At 45.6% G+C, this 26,955-nt stretch overlaps 1 protein-coding gene across 1 annotated transcript; it reads right to left on the bottom strand.

Moving 5' to 3' along the window:
- Positions 1–196: 196 nt before the first annotated feature.
- Positions 197–26,955, bottom strand: nyap2b (neuronal tyrosine-phosphorylated phosphoinositide-3-kinase adaptor 2b). The gene is made up of 7 exons (XM_014139280.3): positions 26,041–26,955; positions 22,241–22,444; positions 13,392–13,714; positions 9,229–10,302; positions 5,983–7,026; positions 4,990–5,087; positions 197–2,758 (listed from the first exon to the last, which is right to left on the bottom strand). The coding sequence occupies exons 2-7, from the start codon at positions 22,417–22,419 to the stop codon at positions 2,543–2,545; spliced, it is 2,934 nt and encodes a 977-aa protein (XP_013994755.1). The 5' UTR covers positions 22,420–22,444; positions 26,041–26,955; the 3' UTR covers positions 197–2,542.

Genomic DNA, 26,955 nt, shown 5'->3' with positions numbered 1-26,955 from the left:
TAAAAGTTTCATCCACAAGAACAAAAATCCCTTTGAATCATGTTGTGATTTACAGGGACCTTTTCCATTAACTTTAACAAGTGCCCTTTGAGTACTACAATGTGGGTTACTATTGAAAAAACATATGTATCCAAGTAAATCAGAGTAAACTGTAAAGACCAAAAGTACAATCACATATTCCACCAGGAGTCCGAGCTCTTCCACAGTGGGTTGAAGTTCATATTTATTTATCTCGACAACAGAACCCATGTGACAATCAGCATACAGTACTTAATTTTCTCAAACATGTTTTTTTTTTCCTTCTTTTCCTTTTTAGAAATTAGACAGATGACTCCGACAGTGCTGTGCTCTCTCTACCTCTCACAGTGCTGTGCTCTCACTATCTTTCACAGTGCTGTGCTCTCTCTACCTTTCACAGTGCACATATTCTATACACACACAAAAGAGATTGTACATCGTTATACATTTCAGACCTGCGCCGACCAACCGTGCGGGGCAGAAAAGTTCATGTTTAAAAACAATCATTTCAGAGTTGACCTGCATACAGTGTAGCTTGGCACACACTAACACACACGCACACACACTAACACACACACACATACAGGTATAAAGGACTCGGTGGGACCTCCGTGTTGATTTCTCAATGGAAGGGGTACTGCACTGGCTTAACCAGTTAGGTTGTTGCTACTCCTAGGTTTCCTTTCCTCCATTCCTGTAGGACTGCTGCTCATGTCTGCCAATGAATGGACAGATTTGGGGATCTAGCCGTTTATTGGTCTCTCGCCCATGTTATTCCCCAACATCACTACAGTACACTGCACCCTAAACAACCTCAAAGGGATTCATCACTTGATGCAGGATCATCCCCCAACACAGATCTATAGTTAGATTACCCAAATCCTAACCTTAACCTAGGAGACCATTAAGAAATCTGGCCCTGGAACAACTGTTAGAGGCAACTCCTGAGTCACCCATGACTTCAGTCACACCCCTATTGCCCATGCAGGTGCATGCTGGTCTATGGAGGACAGGAATAGGAGGGGGGGGGGGGGGTACATCTAAAACAGTTTGGCAATGCAGACATTGCATTTCTTACGTGCAAAAGATAACCTCTTTAGATGATGTAGGAGGTAGAGGGGGAGTGGAGGGGTAGCTGGACATGGATCCAGTCTAATTGAGTGTGATGGAGGATGATGGGTAGTGCAGTTTTTCATTATTAATCTTTACTTTACAAAGCCTTGATCTGTAGGCCCTTGTGTAACCCATGTCCTTATACTTGGGCAGAGCTGTGGCCACCCTATAGGTCCTTATCATCTGATCCCTAAAATGGATGCTGCCAAGCAGCCAATCACGGGGGACAATGCGTCACAGACAGCCAGTCACGGATGACGGCATGTCACAGACAGCCAATCATCCTGCGATCATACCACCCAGCCAACAAGTGATAACGTATTACATGGCACAGCTCTACTACTCTACATTTTACCCAAAAATATATAAGCATATTTTTCCCAAGTTATTTCTCAAGCAAGTGCATAATATACACATATTCTGCCGTAAGATTAAGTCGTTGTCTAAAAGTACAGGCATGGATTGTTCTGGCTGGTTGTTGGTGTGGATTGAGTTCCGTATCTACTCTGTGGGAAGATGCCCTCAATGTGCCTGGCAGAGTAGGAGAGCTGACCTGTGCCAGCTATTACCACCAACCCATATTAGATAACCAACCCTTGCAAAGTGCAACCCCACCCACAATTTACCTCAGCAGGCTGGTTTGGGATAATAAGTTTGTCCTTAGGTTTATCTCCCTGACCCACCCTCGTTTCTATCTTAGTGTTGTGTACTATGTACATGCTAGCCAACCCATCTCATAACAAATAAATCCTTGTCAAAGGCTCTGACTGACTACACAGCTTGTAAACTTACAAACTGAAGCATAAGATTCCTGACCTGTTCTAGGACTAAGTATTGTACATACTAAAACACATTGGCCCAAGGGCTAATGGCAACCAGAGCCATGTATTTAGATCGAAATATATGGTTCTGATAGAAACCTATGTCAACATACAACAGTGGCATTGTGTTGACAGTCAGAATATCCTCCATTCAAAAGAGTGCTTTGAGTACTGGAAATTCATTGAGCATTTGGCATAAATAATTATCCGTGATAGATTATGCTTTAAAATGTAAAATACCAAAACAAAAACGTAAAAGAAACATTGGACTTCTCTACATCTACATAGTTTTTGCTGCTTTATCCCTTTTTGTTTAGAAAATATTTATTCGTACTAAGTATATTACATGGAGTCACTTGAAATAGAAAAATATCAAATATCACCAGTGATGATGAGAAAACATTACAACCTGAACAAGCGGAAATATTGCTATGGTAACCACCATTGTTCTTTGACATCAGCGATCCCCTCCCTGCTCTTATTGGCTGCCCCTGACCCCCGTGATGCGGAGTAGGCCAATCAGTAGGCACAAAGTCTAGATGGGGGTTGGGCGTGGGGCCAAGTGGGTTATAGTTAATCATTGGTTATAGTCAGATGGCTGTGTCCCAGAACACAGTGGTCTGTGTGGGGTACGGGGGCGGCTGGATCTTTTTGGCCCCATTGTTCTTCTGCTTGCACAGGTTCCTGTCCGGGTGGTTCCTGTCTGGGGGCCGCTGCCTGGAGCGGATCTCTATGCATAGGGTGCGCTTCCTCTCGATCTGCTCCAGCATGGTGCTGTCCCCACACATCCACGGCATCTGGGGTACCTGGGGAAAAGTGGAGAAGAGCAGTAGCCAACCAGGGAAAGAAAATCAAGCACTTCCCAAGAATGAAAGAAAACAAATAGATATTGATCCAGGTCTGCAGTAGGGGCCGATCTTTTTTTTCATTTTCTTTCCACCTTTTTTAACCAGGTAAGTCAGTTGAGAACAAGTTCTCATTTACAACTGCGACCTGGCCAAGATAAAGCAAAGCAGTGTGACACAAACAACAACACAGACTTACACATGGAATAAACAAACATACAGTCAATAACACTATAGAAAAGTTTATATACAGTGTGTGCAAATGAAGTAAGATTAGGAAGCTAAGGCAATAAATAGGCCATAGTGGCAAAATAATTACAATTTAGCAATTAAACACTGGAGTGATAGATGTGCAGAAGATGAATGTGTAAGTAGACATACTGGGAGTGCAAAGCAGCAAAACAAAATATATATATAAATAAAATAAATAAATAACAATATGGGGATGAGGTAGTTGGATGGGCTATTTACAGATGGCTATGTACAGGTGCAATGATCTGTAAGCTGCTCTGATAGCTGATGCTTAAAGTTAGTGAGGGAGATATGAGTCTCCAGCTTCAGTGATTTTTGCAATTTGTTCCAGTCATTGGCAGCAGAGAACTGGAAGGAAAGGCGGCCAAAGGAGGAATTGGCTTTGGCAGTGACCAGTGAAATATACCTGCTGGAGCGTGTGCTACGGGTGGGTGCTGCTATGGTGACCAGTGAGCTGAGATAAGGCGGGGCTTTACCTTGCAAGGACTTATAGATGACTTGGAGCCAGTGGGTTTGGCAACGAATATGAAGCGAGGGCCAGCCAACGAGAGCATACAGGTCACAGTGGTGGTAGTATATGGGGAATTTGGTGATGAAACGGATGGCACTGTGATAGACTGCATCCAATTTGCTGAGTAGAGTGTTGGAGGCTATTTTGTAAATGACATTGCCGAAGTCAAGGATCGGTAGGATAGTCAGTTTTACGTGGGTATGTTTGGCAGCATGAGTGAAGGATGCTTTGTTGCAAAATAGGAAGCCGATTCTGGATTTAATTTTGGATTGTAGATGCTTAATATGAGTCTGGAAGGAGAGTTTACAGTCTATCCAGACACCTAGGTATTTGTAGTTGTCCACATACTCTAAGTCAGTACCGTCCAGAGTAGTGATGCTAGGCGGGCGGGCATGTGCAGGCAGTGATTGGTTGAAAAGCATGCATTTAGTTTTAATTGCATTTAAGAGCAGTTGGATGCCATGGAAGGAGAGTTGTACAGCATTGAAGCTCGTCTGGAGGTTAGGTAACACAAAGAAGGGCCAGAAGAAGGGCCAGAAGTATACAGAATGGTGTCGTCTGCGTAGAGGTGGATCAGAGAATCACCAGCCGCAAGTGCGACATCATTGATGTATACAGAGAAAAGAGTCGGCCCGAGAATTGAACCCTGTGGCACCCCCATAGAGACTGTCAGAGGTCCGGACAACAGGCCCTCCGATTTGACACAGTGAACTCTGTCTGAGAAGTAGTTGGTGAACCAGGCGAGGCAGTCATTTGAGAAACCAAGGCTGTCGAGTCTGCCGACAAGAATGCGTTGATTGACAGAGTCGAAAGCCTTGGCGAGGTCGATGAATACGGCTGCACAGTATTGTCTTTTGTCGATGGCAATTAGGACCTTGAGCGTAGCTGAGGCGCACCCATGACCAGCTCGGAAACCAGATTGCATAGCAGAGAAGGTACGGTGGAATTCGAAATGGTCGGTGATCTGTTTGTTAACTTGGCTTTCAAAGACTTTAGAAAGGCAGAGTAGGATAGATATAGGTCTGTAACAGTTTGGGTCTAGAGTGTCTCCCCCTTTGAAGAGAGGGATGACTTTGGCAGTTTTCCAATTTTGGGGGATCTCAGACGAAACGAAAGAGAGGTTGAACAGGCTAGTAATAGGGGTTGCAACAATTTCGGCGGATCATTTTAGAAAGATGGGGTCCAGATTGTCTAGCCCGGCTGATTTGTAGGGGTTTAGATTTTGTAGCTCTTTCAGAACATCAGCTAACTGGATTTGGGTGAAGGAGAAATGGGGGAGGCTTGGGCAAGTTGCTGTGGGGGGTGCAGAGCTGTTGACCAGGGTAGGGGTGGCCAGGTGGAAAGCATGGCCAGCCGTAGAAAAATGTTTATTGAAATTCTCGATAATCGTAGATTTATTGGCAGCATATCTCATATCTCATCGAATTACCTGTGCCTCTGGTGCTTGCCTCTGTGGGGTCCCCAAGGGAGAGGGTGTAACTGGGGCAGAGGAGGAGCGTCCATACTTCGGAAGTGCTGGTTTCAGTTCTAGAAAGATGGACAATGCATTTAAATTAATACATTTAGCTCACTCTTTTTTTTATATGCAACAAAACAATCTCAAACCCTTACCAATCATCACCACATTACCAGAGTAAATAGTGTAGGCTACTTTGTAGTTCTCTCAGCATGTTTTATGTCTTGTCTATAAGATAACACTTGGAATCACATTTCATTTTATGTTATGTAGCTTCTAGCTATTTAGACTACAGTGTGTTTCAAAGGTCACCTGCACCTGGTCTCAGTATTCCTGCAAAAAACAGAGAAAATCACCTTTCTTGAGTTTGAAACTGCAACTTGATGAGAACAGTTGGACTAGGTAAGTTGCTTATTTGGTGTGAAAAGTGTAAAATTGTGTTTGTTCATTTAATTTTCGAACTTTACTGATTAGTATGAAATATCCTTATAATTAATTCAATGTCTTCAAATGACAATCAAATTGACGGACAATATGTTGACTAAATTAGCCTAGCAAGCTAGCTAACAAGCGCACTCAAAATATGTTTTATTGTCACACACCCCGGATAGGTGCAGTGAAATGTGTTGTTTTACAGCATGTGTCAAACTCATTCCACGGAGGGCCGAGTCACCCGAGTGTCTGCGGGTTTTTGCTCCACCCTTGTACTTGATTGAAGAACCTGACTACCTTTGTTGTATGTACATTTTAGTTACCCATGTAACCCAGTCAGAGAATGTTCAAATTGTTTGATTATGGATACTCTACTTGCATGTTATTGCAATCAACAGTATAGCATCTCTAAATTTTGCTGATTATTGTGCTTAATGAGGACATGTTTAGTGCGTGTAAATAATTTACCACAGTCACTTCCTGGTGTCTGGTTGTGTTGAGCTGTATTTGCAATTTCAATTAGGCTATCCTCACCTGTATTGCCAGTTCCCAACATCATTGGCGGACTGCCAGCAGGTCTTCCATGCCGAGTTGGTGTGGCCGTCGATGATTGTTGCCCTGATACACCGTTCCTCTCTTGGGGTTTTGATTGCTCAAAGTTGTAGGTCCCCCTATCTCTGCTATCACGCCTGGGCAAGACATCTGAGCTGTAACCCACCCGGTCTTTGTCGCGCCTAGGATCTACCCCATTGGCACTCTTGCCATAGCTATCCCGCCGGGGGGGCAGTTCTGAGCCATTGCAGCTTCTGTCCTTGCTGTCACGCCTGGCTTCAAGGCCATGTCTGGCTGACTCTTTGATGTCCTGTCGGGGTAAGAGCTCCATTCCATTGTAACTTCGTTCTTTGCCCTCTTGTCTAGACTCCAGGCCGTAGCTCGCCCTGTCTCGGTCTTTGCTATTACGTCTGCACTCAAGGCCATTTCTGGGTGAATCTTTGCAATTTTGTCTGGGTAGGAGCTCTGGTGGCTGATCAATTCGTTCTTTGCTGTCATGTCTCAAATCCATTTCGCTCCTGGTTCGGTCTTTGCTATCTTGCCTGGGTAGAAGTTCCGGTGGGTTCTGGTGGCTGAGCCTTTCTTTGCTGTCATGTCTGGACTCCACACCATTCCGGGGAGAGTCTTTACTGTCCTGCCGTAGTAAAGGCTCCACGCCGTGGACACTTCTGTCTTTGCTATTGCGTCTAGGCATCAATTCTATATTATTGCAGCCCCTGTCTTTGCTGTCCCGTCGGACAGGTGGAGGCTCAATACTAGTGCAACCCCTATCTTTACTGTCTCTTGTCATAGGCAAGGGCTCCACACTATTACAACCCCGGTCTCTGCTGTCCCGTTTCATAGGCAGGGGTTCAACGCTGCTACAGCCCCTGTCCTTGGTGTCGCGTCTGTGAGAAGAAGACTCTTTGCTACGTTCCTTACTCTCCCGTTTGGACTCCTTGCTCTCCCGTTTGGACTCCTTGCTGTGACTGTGCCGCTCCTTGCCGTCACGTTTGGACTCGCAGTTAGGCTTACACTTGGACTCGGCTGGAACAGAGGAGAAACACAGTCAGACACCATAAATACCAAGTTTCTTTAAGTCCCTAGTTATTAGTTAGGCCTAGTGGTATCTACTGTTATTTCCTAGGAGAAACGCAGTCAAATACCAAGTTCCTGCATGTCCTTGCCAATTAGTTAGTAGTATATTCTGTTACTTCAACACAAAATATCTAGTAAACATAACCTATATAAAAATAAACTATTTTATAAAAAGCACTGCACTAACGCTATACGGCCACTTGGTTTCACCCATGCGCTGTGGGTGCTATGAACCACTGGGATGAGACAAGGTCCTTTTGCCTGAATTACTGGGAAATGCTGTTGTTTCATTTGACAGATGTCGTGGAGACATCCAGGATGTGAATTGCATAGATACTATTATCAATGGGTAGGTAAAGGCTCAGTAACCACTTTCAATGCATTCTTATTTAAACACATTTATTTGCTGTTTTAATCTGTCATATTTGGATAAATATTTCTAAAACAATGCAGTAGGTATATATGACAATTGTAATGTTCTATCTCTCTCTGCTTGTCTCTCTCTATTAGGCTAAAGGACAACACAGAACACAGAACTGTGCATCAATAAGACATTACTGCATATGCATGAAGAGGACAGAGCCAACAAATGATCCCACAAGCCAATTAAAGCTAAAAAATACACCGAATTTGCATAAAAAGCTAGATGCAAACATTTGCCAGACCCACCAACCAAGATTTCCAACATTCAGAGAAGATTGTGGTGTTACAATTCCAGGAAGTCAGCAACTGTCATAGGTTGGGGCTTCTTTCTCTCTCCTGATTGGTGACAGTGAAGCTATTTCCCTGATTGGTTCAATCTTTACTTGCTGATTGGGCCAAGATAGGAATAGAACGCTCTGATCAGGTGTAAATGTCTTGGTTGTCTCTTAGGAAGCCTACTGCTGCTGCACATGATCAGTTGGAAGCTGGAGTGACCTGCGCTGCGATTGGCCCACTTCCCCACAGGGAGGGGATGCTGCAAATAAGAGAGGCTCCTTCTTCTGTTGCTATGACTGGGTTGGAGTTGGTGGTTGCTATGAAGCTCTCGGAGTTAAGAACAGATTGACACGTGCCCAGTCATTTTTTATGTATAGCCCTAGATGGGTTCAAATGCACTCAGCCAGTGGGAATTCCCTCATTGAGTTAGTTGCTATGTTAGATCTCTCTCCAAATCCTCAGCCAATCTGATAAAAACCCAATAACACACTTCACTGCTCTTGTGACCATAATTAAGTCCTGAATACCTACACACGATTTAATCTTTTACAATTTGTTATACAGTATTGTGTGCATATGCAATGCATAGCCTATGTGGTTTCAAACACAAATTAATATTTTATTCCTTTGCATTAGGCCCATTTAAATTTCAGGCCATGTGTCAACAGGGGTCGTTAATTAGGAGAAAATCAATGGCTGAATTATACATACAAATTAAATAAATAAATCCATGATTGAATATAAAGATTACAGGATGGTCGACGAAGCATGAATACGGAAAACCGGTTCTGAAGTTTTATAAAAATGTATTAATCTCCGGAGTTGGGTAACTATCTGGATTCACCATTTGTGCAATTTTGGCACCGTACTGCACTGGACGCATTGGCCTTCTGTGATTAAACATGTTTACATATTTAAGAGTAATGCTGTGCGGTGGCTTAATGCCACTGCAGGGTTTGAGAGGCATGCCGACCGCTTTACTCCCTAATCCGGGCCAGATTAAATCATATGATCTGTATCAATCTATGTTTGTTGGGCATAGATTAAACGGGCTCACGGTGGAAATGCTTGCAAAGAACCACAAACACCCACTGCAAACATCAGCAGCAGCATCTCCTAATTTAGCGGGATTGGAAGTTGTTTTACCAGATGAAAAGGGGTTTATATTAACGCGACACTGATGAGAACACTAATAAATAATTTCACAAAAAAACTTGAACCATTGCTGTAGTTTGCGCATCAATGTGTCAACAAATGTGTCAATGTTACACTGTGTGGGTTATAGCATAGCGGTCAGTTTGGATCAGACTGGATAGTGGATACCTGTAGAGGAACTATTTTGTTACTCTACCTCTATGTTGATATTGACTAATTCTGTAACTAGATTGACAAATAGATTATGTGATGCGTTGATTGACTGATTGATGGACTGACTGAATGATTGACACTCACTCTCCCCGGGCTCCTTCGACTTCCTTCCGCTGGTGTTCTTTTTCATCATGTTCCTACCGGCGGTGAATAGGTTGGTCAGCTCGTCCAGGGGGCTGGTCGGTGTGCGTGAGCGCCCCGTCGACACGTTCTGCATTGACCCATGCAGCCTGCCCCCGGCAACGCAGTCCTGGGGCGGTGAGCCCTTTCCGTGGGGCGTGGCAGAGGCGCTGCGCGGCAGCCCGCCTGGGAAGGGAATGGGGGTGTCGAAGGGTGGCGCACGCATCAGGCTGAGGGGAGTTAGGCAGCGGCCCATGCTGACGGGCGAGGGGCAGGCTGAGTGACTGCGCTGATAGCCGTGGGCCGAGGAGGCCGAGGACTTGTAGAGGGTGCAGGGCAGGGGCGGGGCCGACGAGCGACCTGACACGGTCAGGGTGGGCGTGGCGGTCAGCTCCCGGCGTAGGTGCGCCAACGGGGGCTCGGAAGAGGAGGTGGGTGACTTGCTGTAGGCACTGGGGTTGTCCATCATGGGCAGTTTGGTCAGTGCATCCAGAGGGGTGAGCGGGGACTCGTCTGAGTTTGGCGAGCACTGGGCTGGTGAAGGGGGGAACACCAGGAGAGGTGGCCGGTGGGTTAGCAGGTTGGGGAAGGGCGCGGGAATGTCGCAGAGGGGGATGTTGCGCGGAGTGGAGCAGCGGCTGAGGGGCTCAGGGTCCAGTGGTGCCGGGGTAGGGCAGGCGGAGCGGCATCCCGGGGGGTCCCAGCGGTAGTCCATGTCATCCAGGAGGGGGTACTTCATCTCCTCATACACCGACTCGTCCGGCTCCTCGTCCTCACTCTTGGGCGCCTCTGTTTGCCCCCCAACACTGGCGCCCATCTCGATGTAGACGGGCTCATCCGAGTCGGAGTGGTGGCTGGGGCTCTCGTCGCTTGGCGGCGAGGGGTTGCGCTCGCGCTCCGCAGAGGGGGAGTGACCCTTGCAGCCTCCGTGCTTCCTGATGTAGGAATCATCGAAGGAGGTGCTCAGCTGGGTGTTGGGGTTCCTCCTGGGTTTGGGGGGAGGGACCCTCTTGCAGTCTTCGCCGCAGCCTTGTGGCGCTGAAGGAGCAGAAAAACAAAACGTGTTAGCCATATCATAGTAAACCTTCACTGTATTGTTCCGTTTTACATGTCTTTGTTTTTAGGTCAGATATACGGTAGTGTTGTAGTTAAGTGTATCTGAGTCAAACTGTGTGGGTTTTTTCAGGTTGGTATGACGTAGCATTGCAGTGAATCCATTTGGGTCTTGTATATCACAGCCATATAGAGACAGGTGTTCCTTTAGGCTAGATATGTTCTGGTTACAGTATATTATAGCGCAGAGAGAGAGTGTATTTCTAGGTCAAATAGTGTAGTGTATTAGTGAGTCCCTTTTCCCGTTGGTCAGATGTAAGTGGAAGATAAAAGCTAGAACATGTCTCCTTCAAACTGCAGATTTTACACCTTTAATAATTCAGACGCCAGATGGTCCAGGCGCACGCTCCTCTCTATGACTCACCACCGCCATCACGACACACACACACACACCCACCCACACACACACCATTCATCCCTTTGAAATCTTTCATATACAGTACATCCATAACCTCAACCCAACCTCAACATATTCACATTCATAGTCTCTGAACTTAAATCTCTCCCTACTACACACACAGGCAAAGGGCAAATATGTTGTTTTCCTCCAACAAGTGCACATAAAAACACAGGTTGCACAAACACAGGTTGTAAATTCAACAGGGCTTTATATCCCAGCACCATTTTCTCAACCAGATAAGGAGACGATAATAGGATATATGTATATTTTATTTTGTCAGTTGTACAACTGAATGCATTCAACTGAAATGTCTCTTCCGCACTTCACCCAACCCCTCATTTGAGCACAGTCAGCTGTGGTTCAGTGTGTGTGTGTGTGTGTGTGTGTGTGTGTGTGTGTGTGTGTGTGTGTGTGTGTGTGTGTGTGTGTGTGTGTGTGTTTTTTCAATTGTTGATGTGGCTATGTGTCAGTGTAATTTGTGTCTCCGCACTCGGATGCATGGCCTGTTATTACTATCATTATGCTAACTGGGTTGCATGGTGGATCTTGAGATCTGTTTCACGCACAGATGATGAGTTCATCCTCCCCCGCCTCCCTTCCCCCGCTCTCTCGCCCCCTCCCCCGTAGCGGATGTGTTTACCCACACCCCCTCTCCTCCTAGGGGAAAAGGAATCTAGGTCAATCGCTCCTCCTGAATGAATTCTGCTTCCGACTGGCCCCTCCCCCCTGCTCGGCGCAAAGCCTGCTCTGGCTCACGCAACAACCCTTCTTTCTGTGATGGACACCCCCACACTCCGACGGCGATTGGCCGGGACGCCTTAGAGCTCAACCGTTGCCGCCGCTTCATTGGCCCTCGCTGCCTGCCGCTGTTCTGATTGGCCGGGCTATGGGGGGTCTTGTTTCTGTGGGATGGTTGCCGTGGTGCAGAGGAAGATCTGTGCGCACACAGTGATCCCCTCCAATCTGAGACAGCCAGGGCAACTCCCTAACCAACCATCACATTGGCACACACGTCAAACTGCAACGCAGTCAAATGCGGCCGTATATTCACCTTTAAGTCTCTCACAGCCCTTTAAGACTAAAATACTTTAATAGCCTGTTAATTTCTTCACCTGTTGTTTCCTTGCTTAGCAGGTTTTCTTTGTTTCTGTCAAAATATTTTTTTTGTTTTCATGCTATTTGATATAGGTCTACAGCTGAACAGTGATTGAATTTATATGGCTCTTATGCTCTATTGGTTTACATCCCAGTATCCACAAGGCCACACTACTGATTTTATAGTGAATAAAGAGAAAAAAAATCATATCTGATTAGAGATGGTTGAATGTTGATCCATTCATTACCTAGTCTCTACTCACATTTTCTATTACAGTAACCATCTTTTTCCCAATGTGTCCCGCTTCCGTCATTCGTTTCATGAATCTGTTTTCCTTTGAGATCTGCTGTTATTATTAAATTCAGGGGAATTGCCGATTGCATGCAACAACGACTTACAACGACCTCTGACACTTTTTCCTCACAACAGACGCAGAGCGGATCACTTTTGTCTACCTGGTGAGGATTCATGCTAGAGCCGATCACAAAGTGGATATAGGCTAAACGAGTCACACCAGGACATCAAATTCAGATCTCTCCAGATGTGACCCGTTCTCGGAGCACATTCTCTTGCAAAATGTAAACGGGATCTTTGTGGGCTTTAGGGAGAAAACGGATAAGCAGACACTGTAGAACACAGATACTGTAGGTTGCACATGCTGTGGGGAGGCATTTTCCAAACGGTTAGCTTTCGACAGCGCACCAAAAATGAGACCGGTCACTTTGCACGCACCCTTCGAACCTCCTCAGGCCTGAATGAGTTAGTAGAGTCAGGTTGTGTTGCTGTGAAATCCACAGGAGGTTGGTGGCACCTTAATTGGGGAGAACGTGCTCGTCTTAAGGACTGGAGCGGAATAGGTTGAATGGTATCAAATATATGAAACACGTGGTTTCCGTTACGGACATTATTACGAGTCGTTCACCCCTCAGCAGCCTCCTGTGGTGAAATCTCAAGCGGGGGGAATCTAACACTGCAACATGTCCATGTGGGGAGGAAAAAGTATGATGACAAGAAAGTCTGTACGCACATCCGCCATCCAATAATAGTGGAAAAAAATTGGCCGACTGGGCCTACATAAACACCATTCATGACCGTCAGGAGCAGTGGGATGGAATGACCGAGCAGAGCCTCACTCACTAGAAGCCAATGTTCATCCGCATTGCTACACTCAACCTCATGTACACTCACTGCACTCTGGCTTGTAAGGGTGGCGGCTCGGCTCATTCAATCCCACTGCAGCGGACGGTCATTTGTTTACTGAGTGTGGGCCAAATTGTGTTGTTGTTATGTAAAGTCAGACAGGAATGCTGTACAGTGCTGTCACACATAAACCACTCAGTGCATATTGTAGTGTAGTGTTTCTCAGAGTGTTTCTCAGGTCTTGTGTGTTTGTGTAGTTGTGCGTTGGGTAGTATTTATTTTCATAGTTGTGTACTAAGCCCATGTTGCCTTAGCTACGTTGAATTACAGGCTATAGCTAGCTAGTTTGCTTAGCTAGCCGTGCCATTCCATACTTACCATCACAACTTTCCGGATTGGCCCTGCAGCCCCTACAGACCAAGGTGGGGCTGTGGTCCACTGTCTCAGAGGAAATGCTCAACTTGGTAGCCGGGTCCCTCCTGGGTTTGGGTGGGGGCTGCTTGCGGGACGTGGGGCTGCCCACTTCCTCCTCCCCACCGCCATTACTGCCCCCGCCCACCGAGTGTAGGGACTGGGAGCGCACAGCGAAGCCCGGCCCGCAAGCAAGATAGGGGGGCACGGGCATGCGCTCCGGGGGGGGCGGCATTGTCATGGAGCCCATGCGCAGGAGCTTCCCCTCAGTCACCACCTCTTCGCCCGTCCTGAGAGACAGAGAGAGACATGTTTATGTTATGATACATGACGACTGATCTGGAATCTGATAGTATAGGTGCTCGTGTCATAACGCACGACGGTACGTACAACTATCTTCGCATTCGACATAGAAACAATTTGTTATGGATGGAAAAACAAGCAAACACAACCACACTGAACACTATAAAGATGAAATGTATTTCTTTCCAATCCAAATGATTGATCCAGAAATGATAAAACAATAAATAAATTGATCAATCTTTCATTCAAACAGTTGTAGTAAGTTACTGTGACAAAGATGAATCTATAAAGATAATTAGAAAACTTAAAACATCACCGATACATCAGTCCTTCCCTCACCTCTGGAACTCTGCCCTTTCACAAGAACTTGAACCAAAAATAGCACACAGAGGTCTAGGTCTACTTCGATGTTTGTTTGTGCACGTGTGTGAGTTTCCGCTTGCCCTACTCTCTTTGTGAGTGCTCCAATGATGCAAGCGTCAACAACGAGAGCCACATTAGTGCCACTCAGCCAAGAGAATCTCTCTGTGGGTAGCCATTGATTTGTGTTTAACCCTGGGCATGGTTAGCTCAGCGCTCCCAGCCGCAGAGACACAATGACACGATGGAAGTCTCCCCACTCCAGCCACCATCGATCCCTCTTTAAAAACACGGATGATTAGCCTGAATGGAGTGGTTCATGTGGCAGGATGGGGCTTTAACAATCACAGGACTGTAGAGTTGATTTTTGACTCTCTTACTGCCAGATGGTGGTGACTTTGGCTTCATTTCAAGTACTATTTTTATTTGTTTTTATTTAGAAGGTCACCAGCAAACAGAAGATATCATGGCGAAAGTTTAAATACAGTTTGGAAATGATGAGGTGGACAAAAATAGGAAGTAGTCTAGTTGGGCCTCTGAATAGCTTTTTTTGTCTTCATTTTTATAGCCCTATATCATCAGATATTGTCAGATACGAAAATGTGTTGATTGTGGTACAATATATTGTCAACACCTTGAATACTTAAAAAAAAAAAATCTGAGTAAATACCTGTAAGTCAATTGAACACTACAAAACCAAATAGCCTAACAATTATTCTCTCTCCAACCACAAAACTACAGAACTTTTTGCACATGCACACACCCACTCACATAGTGGCCATTCAAACTACTGTGCATCATGCGCTGTGTTGAATATGTCCTTCCTCCCTACTCATGCATCTTTCTCTGTTGGTGCTCAACTACAACTCAAACTCCTCATTGCACCGATGCAGAGTTTTCACGACGTCAGTGGATGAGAGTTGAACCACGTGTAATTCGACCGTGATGGAGACAGTACTCCAGTTGCAGAGTGCCTCTTTGAAAAGGTTCGGAAATTGGAATGACCAACTTTCCAAATTGTTTTGGACAATATAGAAAGAATGTCCCCTCAAGACCAATTGGACAGAAACAGTGATGTTGATATATTAGTATTCTAAACAGTTTTTGTCCAGTTACTGTCATTGAGGGGAATCAATTATCTGCACTGAATCAGTTAGTTATAGGAAAACCAACCTAAAGGCTGTTCTGTTTTTGGTATCTTTTGGTGGTTTAGCCCACATAGTGGAAATTAAGTCCAAGAGTTTATCCAAACATTAAGTCAATGCGTCAGTCAAAATACAAAGTTGGAAGATTATTGTGACATTAAGTGGCATTGTGTGCGTACAAATGCTTGAATGCGTGCATGGGCGGTGGTGGGTGGATGTTTGCGTTTTGTGTGTGTGTGACTTTGCTGACTCCCACTGACTCCAAGCCAGCTGCTGAGCAGCAGGAGCTTGCAGGGTTGGGTTCATTGGTCAGGGGCTTAATTTTGCCTAGCAACAGGGTACCCACGGAAACCAGACACAAAGCCTGCTGCTGTCCAGCTCCGCACAACAAACGAACACATGAGAGACTACAACTCCCAAGTCCTAAACTCCCATCTGTAGTTCTTAAAGGAAAAATCCACCCAAAACCATTCATTCCAAAAAACGTACAGTGTTAAATAACACTAATATGTGAGAAAAATATTTTTTGTGAACAAATGTTTAATTTTATTGTTATACTAAGATTGGTAGCAACATGTGAAAATCGTTGTGGAAAACTGTTGCAGACCAAGTTGACTACAACACGCACAATGCTCTCTCAATGGGCTGGCTGGCTAGCAAGCTAGGTAGCTAGCTAGCAAATGTAGCTACACACAATAATACCAAAGTCAATATCAGCATGTGAAGTAGCTACTTAGCTGTAAAATCGCCTAAACAAACGGCACTATAAATGTAGGAATCTACAATCTCACCATGTTCAATCTACAGATCGGTGTGCCTCACAGAGTCTGACATTCGCAACGGCCTTGCAATGGCACCATGCAATGCACCCTGGACTGAAGAGGCAGACAAATAGGAGACATGTGGAGGACCCACTGTTAAATTACACATTTCTCGAGGTAGGAATATTGGAAAAATATTATAAATGGCTCCCGCGTTATGACATCAGCCAGTATTGAAATCTGACATGTAATGGCAGACGTTTTTGCAATCTAAAAGTCGTATTCCTTATTAACTTCCAGTCTAGTGAGAGCAGATTTATCGCAAAGCTATGTCATTGCAAATTTCAGCATGCTTGAACGGCAATAGCTCAGATACACATGAAGTCATGAAACGACCCCAGGAATCGATAGAACCTCGCTCAGAGATGTAGCATTCAGAATGGGTGAATCTTTCCTTGAACCTGTAGACCTCCCTTGTGTACAGCTAGATGACACCTACCCTCCAGCTATCAAACCTATCACACACCACCTGAGGGTTCCAGGACCTCAGGTTATGAATCCCTGCGGTGGACCGTGCCAGTCACGCACATGAAGGATGTAGCATTGAGCTGGCATTTTCAAGACCTGGGAGGAAAAAAAATCACACAGCTCTCAGTGTGTATTCCTGGTCATGCCTTGTGCCCAGAGGAGCTTGGCACCAGCTGATGTTATGTAGCCTAGAAGACAGTGCCTGTTTCAAACACTCTTTTTGGTCCTTTCCTATTCTTTTTTTTGAACCATAAACACACTAACCATGGTATCTGAATGGCAGGAGTTATTATTTTCCCTATGTACACTGTTAAAAATAAAGGTTCAAGTTGAAACCAAATAAGGTTCTTCAGGGCGATGCCATAAGGCAGGGCTGCCCAACCCTCTTCCTGTAGATCTACTGTCCTGTAGGTTTTCAGTCCAACCCTAATTTATCATATCTGATTCAGCTAGTTAAGGTCTTGTTGAGCAGCTAATAAGTAGAATCAGGCGTGTTAAATTAGGGTTGGACTGAAAACTCACAGGACGGTAGATCTCCAGGAAGAGGGTTGGGCAGCCCTGCCATAAGGGAACCATTTTAGGCTCTCTGAAGAACCTTAAATGGGATGGTTCTTTGAAGACCCACACACACTTAACACCTTATTGTTGAGATGAATTTGCATATTTCGCAGGGTGCCTTTCAAGTACATTTTTGAGTTACCAGTACCACCAATAACTGTGTTTGCTTGTGACAGAGACATGGTTGTTGCGTTCATACATTTTCAGTCCTGTGGCCTTCACCATGTGAAATCCGAAGTGAATGTGTTATCATTAAACATTTATTTTTTAACACAGCATAATTCATAAGGCTTATTTTGAGACCCTAGTTTTACCCTAATACAGTGGCCTGAAACTCATGGTTTACAGGCCACATCAGGCCTGAAAGTCACATTATGCTGTCTTGCAAAGTGATGTGTAATTCCTATTGGAATCCAGGAAGAGCGGGGATAGCCAGCATTTGCTTTCAGAATGACTGCCAGGGTTAAGAAGACTAAGATATGAGATGATATAAAGTGGAACAATCATTTCAGTAATGGGTGCAATAGCCTCAGTCCATAGTAACAGATTGAATTAGTTTACAAAATGTATGTTATTAATATTTTAGTAGAATATGATTAATTAATCAATTGTGTACATGCAAAAACATAGATATTGAAACAAACAATTCTTAAAATCCACCTGCAGTAGAGCATACTGGGAAATATGATAACGATGGGCATGGTTTTGGTTCAACTTTGGTTATCGTCACCAACACTGGGGTTATTTTACACCACTGAGTGTTAATTTAACTCCTGAATCAACACAAAAAAAATGTTAACCAGAAAAATCAACACTAGTTAACACTGGCCAATTTGCTGTATGCTATGAAAGGGACACATCTGCACGCTTCCATATATTTCAAGAACCTTTAAGAATTCCGAAGAACTGTAGATGTCCCATCAAGAACACTCCACTTAACTCAAATGTTCTTTATCGGCCAAGAGTTCCCCAAGGAACCTTACCAGCTGAGGAAGAACCCTTTAAGAACCTTCATTGTTTTCAGTGTAGTAAATCAAGTAACGAGTTGTAGCTTTTGCTTTTAACTCATAAACGCTGCAGAAATGATCATAATAATGTCATAACATTAGCCTATTTCATAATCATTTGTTATTTCATTAGAGTTAGAAAACTTTATCCATGCAATGTGGAAATATGGCTTCACTATAACATGGTGGTACTTAATTCATATACTCTGCAGAAATGACAATAATAATGTAATCATAATCATACGTAATAATAATTAAGCTCTGCTCGCTCACACACAGGTGTCTGCAGGAAAGCACTCATGAACATAAGCACATACAGAACTGTGTATGTACCAGGTGTGTAACTGGTGGAGTGTATGTGTGTGTTATTTATAGGATCTTTGCCCGGTGATTGGCTGGAACTTAGACCACAGGTGCACATGGAACAGTTGGATGTAGGGTTGTCGTCAGGCAGTTCTGGCTCTGTGTCAGTAGGCTACTTGAGTCTGTCTATGTGACATTGAATGCACAATAAGACACAAAAAAAAATAACAGAACTAAGTTTGTCTGTGAGGTTTGCTGTGCATATCAATCTGTGTGTGTGTGTGTGTGTGTGTGCGTGCACGTGCACGTGCGTGCGTGACAACACACACTGAATGTTATGGACCGACTTTTCCCTTCCAATTAATCTCTCACATAAACCCAATTATTTTGTTTGTTGGTGACATATTGCACATTCCAAGTCACATAGAGACTCAAGTAGACACAGAACCAGAACTGCCCGACAACAGCCCTGTGTGTGTACATCCCTGTGTGTGTGTGAATAACTACTCCTTCAGATAAAATGGAAACACAAGTGGGATGGCATTGTAGGCAGGAAGACCTTCCTCACTCAAACCAACTTGGTGATCTGATTGGCCTGCGGCTGTTCCAGCTGTCACCAGGCAGAACACATCTCCTGCTAGCGAGCTCTTCACACTTAATCTCTTTCTAACAGGTTTCTTTTCTCTCCCCCTCCCTCTCCTCTGTCTCTCTCTCTCTCTCGCGCTCTCTCCCGTTCTCCCTCGTTCTCTCTCTCCCATTCTCTCTCGTATATCTCTCTTTCTCCCCCTTTCTATCTCTCTTTACTTTTGCTTCTCTCTCTCCCTCCATCAGTTATTGTAAAAATGGGTCGTCTCATTGACCTACTTATAGGCCTCGTCAAAAATCCAGCTATTTTTTTATACTCTTCCTCTAGCTACTGTGTATTAATATTTTACATTGACAACAGCTGAGAGACAGATAGAGAGATATCAGGACACTAGGTAGCACTTTCCTCAAGGCAGCACCTCCCTTGGAATGGGTACAAAGTTAGGATGACTTCAGACTCGCTGTCGGTGTGCTAGGTAACTTTTGCTGCAATGTGTTTAAGTGAGAAGTGATATGAGTTTCTTGTGCACCCCACAGAACGTTTCATCATACAACTGGAGGACCTAGGACTTTGCGCTTTGAAACATGCACTATTGGTTTCTCAAATAGAACTTGCTCTTAAACGCTACTCATGTAAACGGTGTTGTGCATAGAATCATTGCAAGTGCAGAGAACCAGTACAGTTAATGAATGGAAGAAAGTTACACTGCTGGCACCTACTATAATATTAGGAGTCAACTGTAGTTGATGTCAGATTTACTATCAGAAGAAGCCAGAAGAAGACACTAAATGGCCCAAGCTGCACCTACACTGCACATACTTGACACTCTCTGCAACATTTGCAGAGCTTAACAGGTGAAAGCAATCAATGCCGTACAAGGCCTAAAGAGTGATGACCGTTCAGGTTTGGAACACATTTCCTAGACCGAGAAAATGCTGCCAAGACTTGTAGAATGAGAATCTGTCGAGGAACTCTGCTACCACTGTTAGCATGTAGCATTAGAAAGCACACACGACCAGACGCCTCTCTACCCATCTGCTGTCATCTTTTATGGGCGAACCGCACACGTGCCTCCACAGCGCCTACTTGTTCACACACGACCAAAGCACGCCGTCTCCATGCTGCCCATGTCGTGCAGCCACTTCCTATTCGCTCAGCTTTCAGATGCCACGTGGTGCCGCTACATAGCCCCAAGTAAGGACAACCAGTCTCCTCTGCCTCACTTTCACCTGGACAGAGGGTGAAAGAGGACGCAAACATCTGCCAGACACTACTGACCATTCCAATGCTTTGTAGGAGTGTTTGTAACCACTGTATCAGACGACTGAAATTACAAACTCTCAGTTAGTAAATAATATTATGTACATTATATATGACTGGTTTTGAGTTTTGGCCCAATCTCGGGCCAAAACTCTTCCACCATTAGCCAGCTAACAAATATCGCCTATAGTTCTGTTGATAGACCCTACATTAAAAACAACCTTAAACCAATCACACACTCAATGCATTTATGTCTAATAGTGAACGTGGGCTCATCCATCAATTGTATGATCACAATCTCCCTAAATCTAGCCTGTTCCCAGATCTGTTTGTGCTCCTATGGTTGTTGTCATCCGTTTCTGCTGTCTTGCCAAGTCCTATTGTCGTTGCCATGCCAAACAATGGCCATAAGGGTTGGCTGTACGGCACAAACAGATCTGAGACCAGGCTACCTTAAAACTACTTTCCGTCAAGTGGAGCAGGCAGGGACGACCTCTAGCCAAGGACAAGTCCCAAATAAGTCAGTAAATGATAAATTAACTCTACTCCGTAGAGAGGCCCGCACCGACCCACTGGCACCCCAAAGTATAGCAATATGCCATGGCTTAAGGGACACACACACTGTGAGCTCTTAACAGAAGGGACTGAGGACATGTTACACACTCAAGACCCATACACACACACACACACACACACACACACACACACACACACACACACACACACACACACACACACACACACACACACACACACACACACACACACACACACACACACACACACACACACACACACAACCCACGCACACCCACTCAAGAACAACATACAGTACACACATCCTTTCCTCTCTGTTGGGTATGGAAACTCAACAGTGTTGACCAACGCAGAGGACAAGCCTTTGCTCCAAATCAGAATGGCACACCCTAACGCCGGGCGGGAACACTACACAATATTTTAAAATCCTAACATCTCTGAGCCTCTCACATTAAACGACCGTCATTCCAGTCGTGTTTTTGTATTGCCGACGTAGCGGTGTGCACTGTGCACACTCAACGATGTGGCGCAGACGTGGGTCATGCACGATCAGATTCTTCCCTTTGTGGTGAGGATTCTCGATACCACGCTGTCTCACTAAAACAAGGATGCGATGAGATAGCTAGAACGAGCTACGGCTCCAAGCAGCCTCATAAACGTTTTCAGTCAGACATTCACGCTTGCGATACAGAGTTGAAATGTCTAGCCGATACATTTTGAATTGAATAACGTTGTGTGTAAAGAGCTTGTCAGAGTCATTTCCCCTGCTCGAGTGTACACATTCTGGGTGATGCGATACAACGTCATCACCTCACTGGCTACTGCAGATCACAGTTCTCAAATCTTGTCGTTGCATGTCTCAAACATGTTTCCAAATATTGGGACGTCTGAGACTGCTCAAAGACGGGTCAAAGCCCTCAGATTGCGTCTCTGACTCGCTCACATTAAACGAGTGTCGGTGGCGGCCGCGCGCTCCAGGTAAGCAACGACATGGGGATTTTGTCTCCGATCTCAAAAACTTCGGGGCCCCAGCTTAAGGAAATGGAAATTCAAAGGCCTCCTTGAAAGATTGGACAAGGTGCCCTAAGGGCTTGTTTGGGCCAGTTTCATTGTCTTGGAGGCTTGGGTTAGCTGTAATTGTAAGAGGTCTGTGGCATCGGCAGCACAGTGCAACAACTTACGCCTGTGACTTTACAAGCATATCATGTATAAGTGAATCTATATATAACTGGACAAGCATGCGGTGTGTGTGTGTGTGTGTATGGTTTGAGGTGTATTATAAGATGCATGACTGTCTTTGATGCTTTGTTACATGTAATGTTAAGTCCTCGCACTAGTATGGTGTGACAGCTCACATCTATAGACAAGCGTGACGTGCCTGTATATGTGTATTGTTTCTCAAAGGTCTGCGGCCCAGGTTTTGGAAGGAGTGTCCTGTAGGTGTATGAACACATTTTAAGCATCCTACCTCTTTATGGCTTCTTCCTGTTTTCTCTTCTTGTCGTTTTTCTCCTGTAGGTAAATCCTGTTCCTCTCATTCCTGGCGTGATCCAGGTTCTGAGAGACCAGCCCGCTGTAGGCTCTTAGTCCGCTATCTTCAACATACTGGAGAAATCTCAGAGTTTCTTCCTCTTTGGAGCTCATCATTCTTCACAAGCGATCCGGCAGCCTTCTGCGAGAGGAACATAGAGTAGTGTTAAGGACAAATATGGCATAGTGGCTCAGTGACGTTTACGGTGGCTGGTGGCTGTGTATGGGCGGGGTTTTTTGCTTATAAAGGGTTGTTATTATTAGTGGTAACAGTTGCGTCATGGCTGAGACCACAAGTTTCATCATTATCCCCCCCGGAGCATGAGAAACGTATAGTACAAACACACAACTCTGAAGGGGCCCCACTATCTAGTCGCTCTGATAAATAGCTTCAATGGATCAAGAACTTACGGATGAAAGAAGGAAAAACAAATGACACAAAACCGAATGACAGTAGCCTTAGGCTTAGGATGAAGCAACATACAGTACTGAGAAGTCCTTCAACGTCATGTACTATGCACCCAGAATATCAGGCATTATGGTACTGATTGCATTTATGTGCATTCCTGGCGTTTGTGCTGGATTTACACATAGAACTGCTGCGATTCCTGATCAAATAATCTGGCTTGTGCTTTTGTCTGCTTCTCCACAAGATTATTCTTTATAAGATTCCTCCACAAACAGTCGTGCGTCACAGGCGAGCTGCGTGAAGGAGGATGCTCCATTGAAAAAAAGACTCTTCCTTGACATCAGTTCGACTGTTATCCCTTTGCTTTCACTCAAATGAGAAGAATGGATGGTGACTACAGCACTGTTTACAGCCACATCCAAACACACCATTGAGCATCTAATGATGTGGTGTGCGATTCAATGTGTGTGTAGATGCAGAGTGTTCACTGTGCATAGACGCTGTTTGAGAGGGAATGTGTGTGTACCGGTATGCGTGTGTGCAACAGCACAGTGCATCCCACAGGAGTCTGTAGCAGAAGAGAAGACAACGCACACTTTTATGTAGGTCAATGTTTTCAGATAAGCCTAAGAGACTCATGCTGTTTACGTGTGAGCGGCACTGAGTGGACTGTGTGTAGAGTGGGGGGAGGGGACCTGGGGGACAGTGTGTGTTTGTGTGTGACCGTGTATGTGTGTGTGTGTGTGTGTGTGTGTGTGTGTGTGTGTGTGTGTGTGTGTGTGTGTGTGTGTGTGTGTGTGTGTGTGTGTGTGTGTGTGTGTGTGTGTGTGTGTGTGTGTGTGTGTGTGTGCGTGGGTGTGTGTGTGTGTGAGACTGTGTGTCTGTCCGTGTGTGCATGTGAGACTGTGTGTGTGTGTGTGTGTGTGTGTGTGTGTGTGTGTGCGTGGGTGTGTGTGTGTGTGAGACTGTGTGTCTGTCCGTGTGTGCATGTGAGACTGTGTGTGTGTGTGTGTGTGTGTGTGTGTGTGTGTGTGTGTGCGTGGGTGTGTGTGTGTGTGAGACTGTGTGTCTGTCCGTGTGTGCATGTGAGACCATGTGTGTGTGTGTGTGTGTGTGTGTGTGTGTGTGTGTGTGTGTGTGTGTGTGTGTGTGTGTGTGTGTGTGTGTGTGTGTGTGTGTGTGTGTGTGTGTGTGTGTGTGTGTGTGTGTGTGTGTGTGTGTGTGTGTGTGTGTGTGAGTCAGAGAGATTGGAGAGCAGCCAAATGGATGGCATGGCTAACTTAGAAAGACCAGAAAATTGTCTGGCTCACTATACCTCTGCTGTCTGTCTGTTCTGTCTGTCCATGAATAACCTCGGCGTTGGGGTTAGTGAGTTTAACTGCATGTGGGGCAGTTTGTTCCGGTTTGCTCCAGAGACTACTCATTTTTAAAGGGCCCAGTTTTGAATCAGTGTCACAGAGAGACGAGAGACAGACCTAATTTACAGTACTGTATTTTAGCTCGTAGCTGGAGCGCTACAGTTAATGCTGCAGAATTGCATCTCATAGTTGAAGTTTATCATTGATGCACAGGCACAGAGTACTTTTGCATCTTCTTTTGAGTGCGGACCCTCTACACTGCATCTAGTGGTTGAATTTTGGTCCATGTACCACCGTTTCTAAGCACAGTGGTTTCATGAAGCTGCTGAGTGGTGAAGCACTTTTGAAGCCCATCGTGAAATCTCAGTGTTGAAGTGATGAGTGGATATGTTAAGTGCAGAGGTAAAATTCTGTCAGTGACAGGAGGGGGGGAGCAACGCAGGATTCAAACACTGCTGGAGCTGAATTAAGCCTGCCTCTGTAATCCCTGTAAGCCTGCAGCGCTATGCAGCGCTGGAATCAGCTTGTTTATCACACTGTTTTTCAGTAAAACCTTGCAGCCCTGTTTCTCCTCCTATGGTCCTGAACAGTTCATCTCTTCCCTTTCTTTCACCTCTTTCTCTTATCTTTTCTCTCTTTTAAATCAGCTATATCTGTTGGAGAAGCTCTCTCTCCCGTGCGTGCAATTATTTACTCAATCTTTTCTCTTAAAATGTTGTTTTGCAGCTCCGAACCTAACCCACATCCTCTCTTTCCCTCACTATACCTCACTTTCTCTTGCCCTCTCCATCCTCTCCTCTCCTTAGATGACATTGACTGCAACAGTTGGTCATCCGAGGCGGCTTTTTCTCAAAACGGAAACGAAAGTGGCACACTATGTCCATATCTAGGCAACGGTGGCACTGGGGGTATGGGGATATTCTCGAGCGGTGTCAAAACATTGCACAGCCAGCTCAGTGAAAACCATCACTCATCATACAGAGGATCAGGTAACAAAGGTGAACCCTATGAAATCAATGGCACTGTTTGCTGACGACACAACAGTGGTAGACCTGATCACCGACAACGATGAGACAGCCTATAGGGAGGAGGTCAGAGACCTAGCAGTGTGGTGCCAGGACAACAACCTCTCCCTCAATGTGAGCAAGACAAGGGAGCTGATCGTTGACTACAGGAAAAGGAGGGCCGAACTGGCCCCCCATTAACATCGACAGGGCTGAAGTGGAGTGGGTCGACAGTTTCAAGTTCCTCGGTGTCCACATCACTGATGAACTATCATGGTCCAAACACACCAAGGCAGTTGAGAAGAGGGCACGACAACACCTTTTCCCCCTCAGGAGACTGAAAAGATAAGCATGGGTCTCCAGATCCTCAAAAAGTTCTACAGCTGCACCATCGAGAGCATCCTGACCAGTTGCATCAGCGCCTGGTATGGCAACTGCTCGGCATCTCACCGTAAGGCGCAACAGAGGGTAGTGCGTACGGCCCAGTATATCACTGGGGCCAAGCTTCCTGACATCCAGGACCTATATACTAGGCGGTGTCAGACGAAGACCCCAAAAATTGTCAAAGACTCCAGTCACCCAAGTCATAGACTGTTCTCTCTGCTTATGCATGGCAACCGGAGCGCCAAGTTAGGACCAAAAAGGCTCCCTAACAGCTTCTACCCACAAGCCATAAGACTGCTGAACATTTAATCAATGGCCACCCAGACTATTTACATTGACACCCCCCCCCCCCCCCCTCTTGTTTTTACATTGCTGCTACTCTCTGTTTATTGTCTACTTTCGTTTATTTAGTAAATATTTTCTTAACTCTATTTCTTGAACTGCATTGTTGGTTAAAGGCTTGTAAGTAAGCACTTCACGGTAAGGTTGAATTCTGTTGTATTCGGCACATGTGACGAATACAATTTTATTTGATAGGTTAGGGGAAGGTGTGTGTGTGTGTGGTGGGGGGGGGGATACTTACAGTGGAGCTGTGTCCCTGCTGGCTTGAGGAGGGCCAAAGCGGTGTTCTCCAGGTGAGTCCAGTGCGAGCCGCTGAACAACTCGGACAGATCCTGGAGCATCTGTGCAGAATTCCACTTAAATCCACAGGGAAGTCCAGTAGCCATTGTACGCTCCCGACAGTAAGGCTGGCTCAGAGGAGTCCTCCAGGGCCGAGGCAGTGCCAGCAAGGCCGGTGGATGCCCAGACCAGTGCTCCCTCCCCTGGGTAGCCGGAGAGACCCAAGCCCCCTGTCCAAACGATGCTAGACTCCAACCCAGGGGCCAGCTTCACACTCATCTGCACATGCTACAGAGCATGGGAGGAGGCAGCAGCACTGGACCAGACCCTACCAGCATCACACACACATCCTCACTGACAAACAGACAGACACAAACAAGCCTCACACACACTCCTCTTGACTTGCTGCCACTTTCTGCAGAATGAATTCACACGCCGGAGGTGACTTGTTCTTCGTGGCTTTTTCTGTCTGATCCGATGAACTCTCGGCTTTCCAGGTGTGTGTGTGTCACAGGTGCAGTTTGTGTCCGTAGTTGAAAAGAAGAGCGGTGTGTGTATGTGTGTGTCAGGGGGTGTTCAGTCGGAGCATCCCTCCACTGCCTCTCTCCTCCACACAGAGCTCCTCTCTGCTAGCCTGAGCCACAGCAGATGAGTCCAGGCTTCAGAAGCGTGGATCACAACACAAAGAACACGCCTACTCTACCTTCCTCTCTCTCCCTCTCTCTCTCTCTCTCTCGCTCGCTCGCTCTCTCTCTCTCTCACTTTCTTTCTCTCGCTCGCTCTCTGTCTCTCTCTCATGGCCGTACTGCACTCACTGTGTGTCTGAATGTGTTTTTCTCTTTTCAGCACCACGGAGAGCTCTCTAATCAGCTGCCTG

Source organism: Salmo salar, chromosome 14 (genome assembly GCF_965601325.2).
Source record: "Salmo salar chromosome 14, fSalSal1, whole genome shotgun sequence".
Lineage (NCBI taxonomy): Eukaryota > Metazoa > Chordata > Actinopteri > Salmoniformes > Salmonidae > Salmo > Salmo salar.
Note: the sequence above shows the minus strand (reverse complement) of the source record. Positions and strands in the feature narration are given on the sequence as shown.

Coding starts and splice junctions, on each gene's coding strand:
- nyap2b (XM_014139280.3), bottom strand. CDS start 22,419: ATGATGAGCTCCAAAGAGGAAGAAACTCTGAGATTTCTCCAGTATGTT. Junction 10,303..13,391: donor CAATCCGGAAAGTTGTGATG/GTAAGTATGGAA, acceptor CTGCTCCTTCAG/CGCCACAAGGCTGCGGCGAA. Junction 2,759..4,989: donor GGCAAGCACCAGAGGCACAG/GTAATTCGATGA, acceptor ACTTTTCCCCAG/GTACCCCAGATGCCGTGGAT.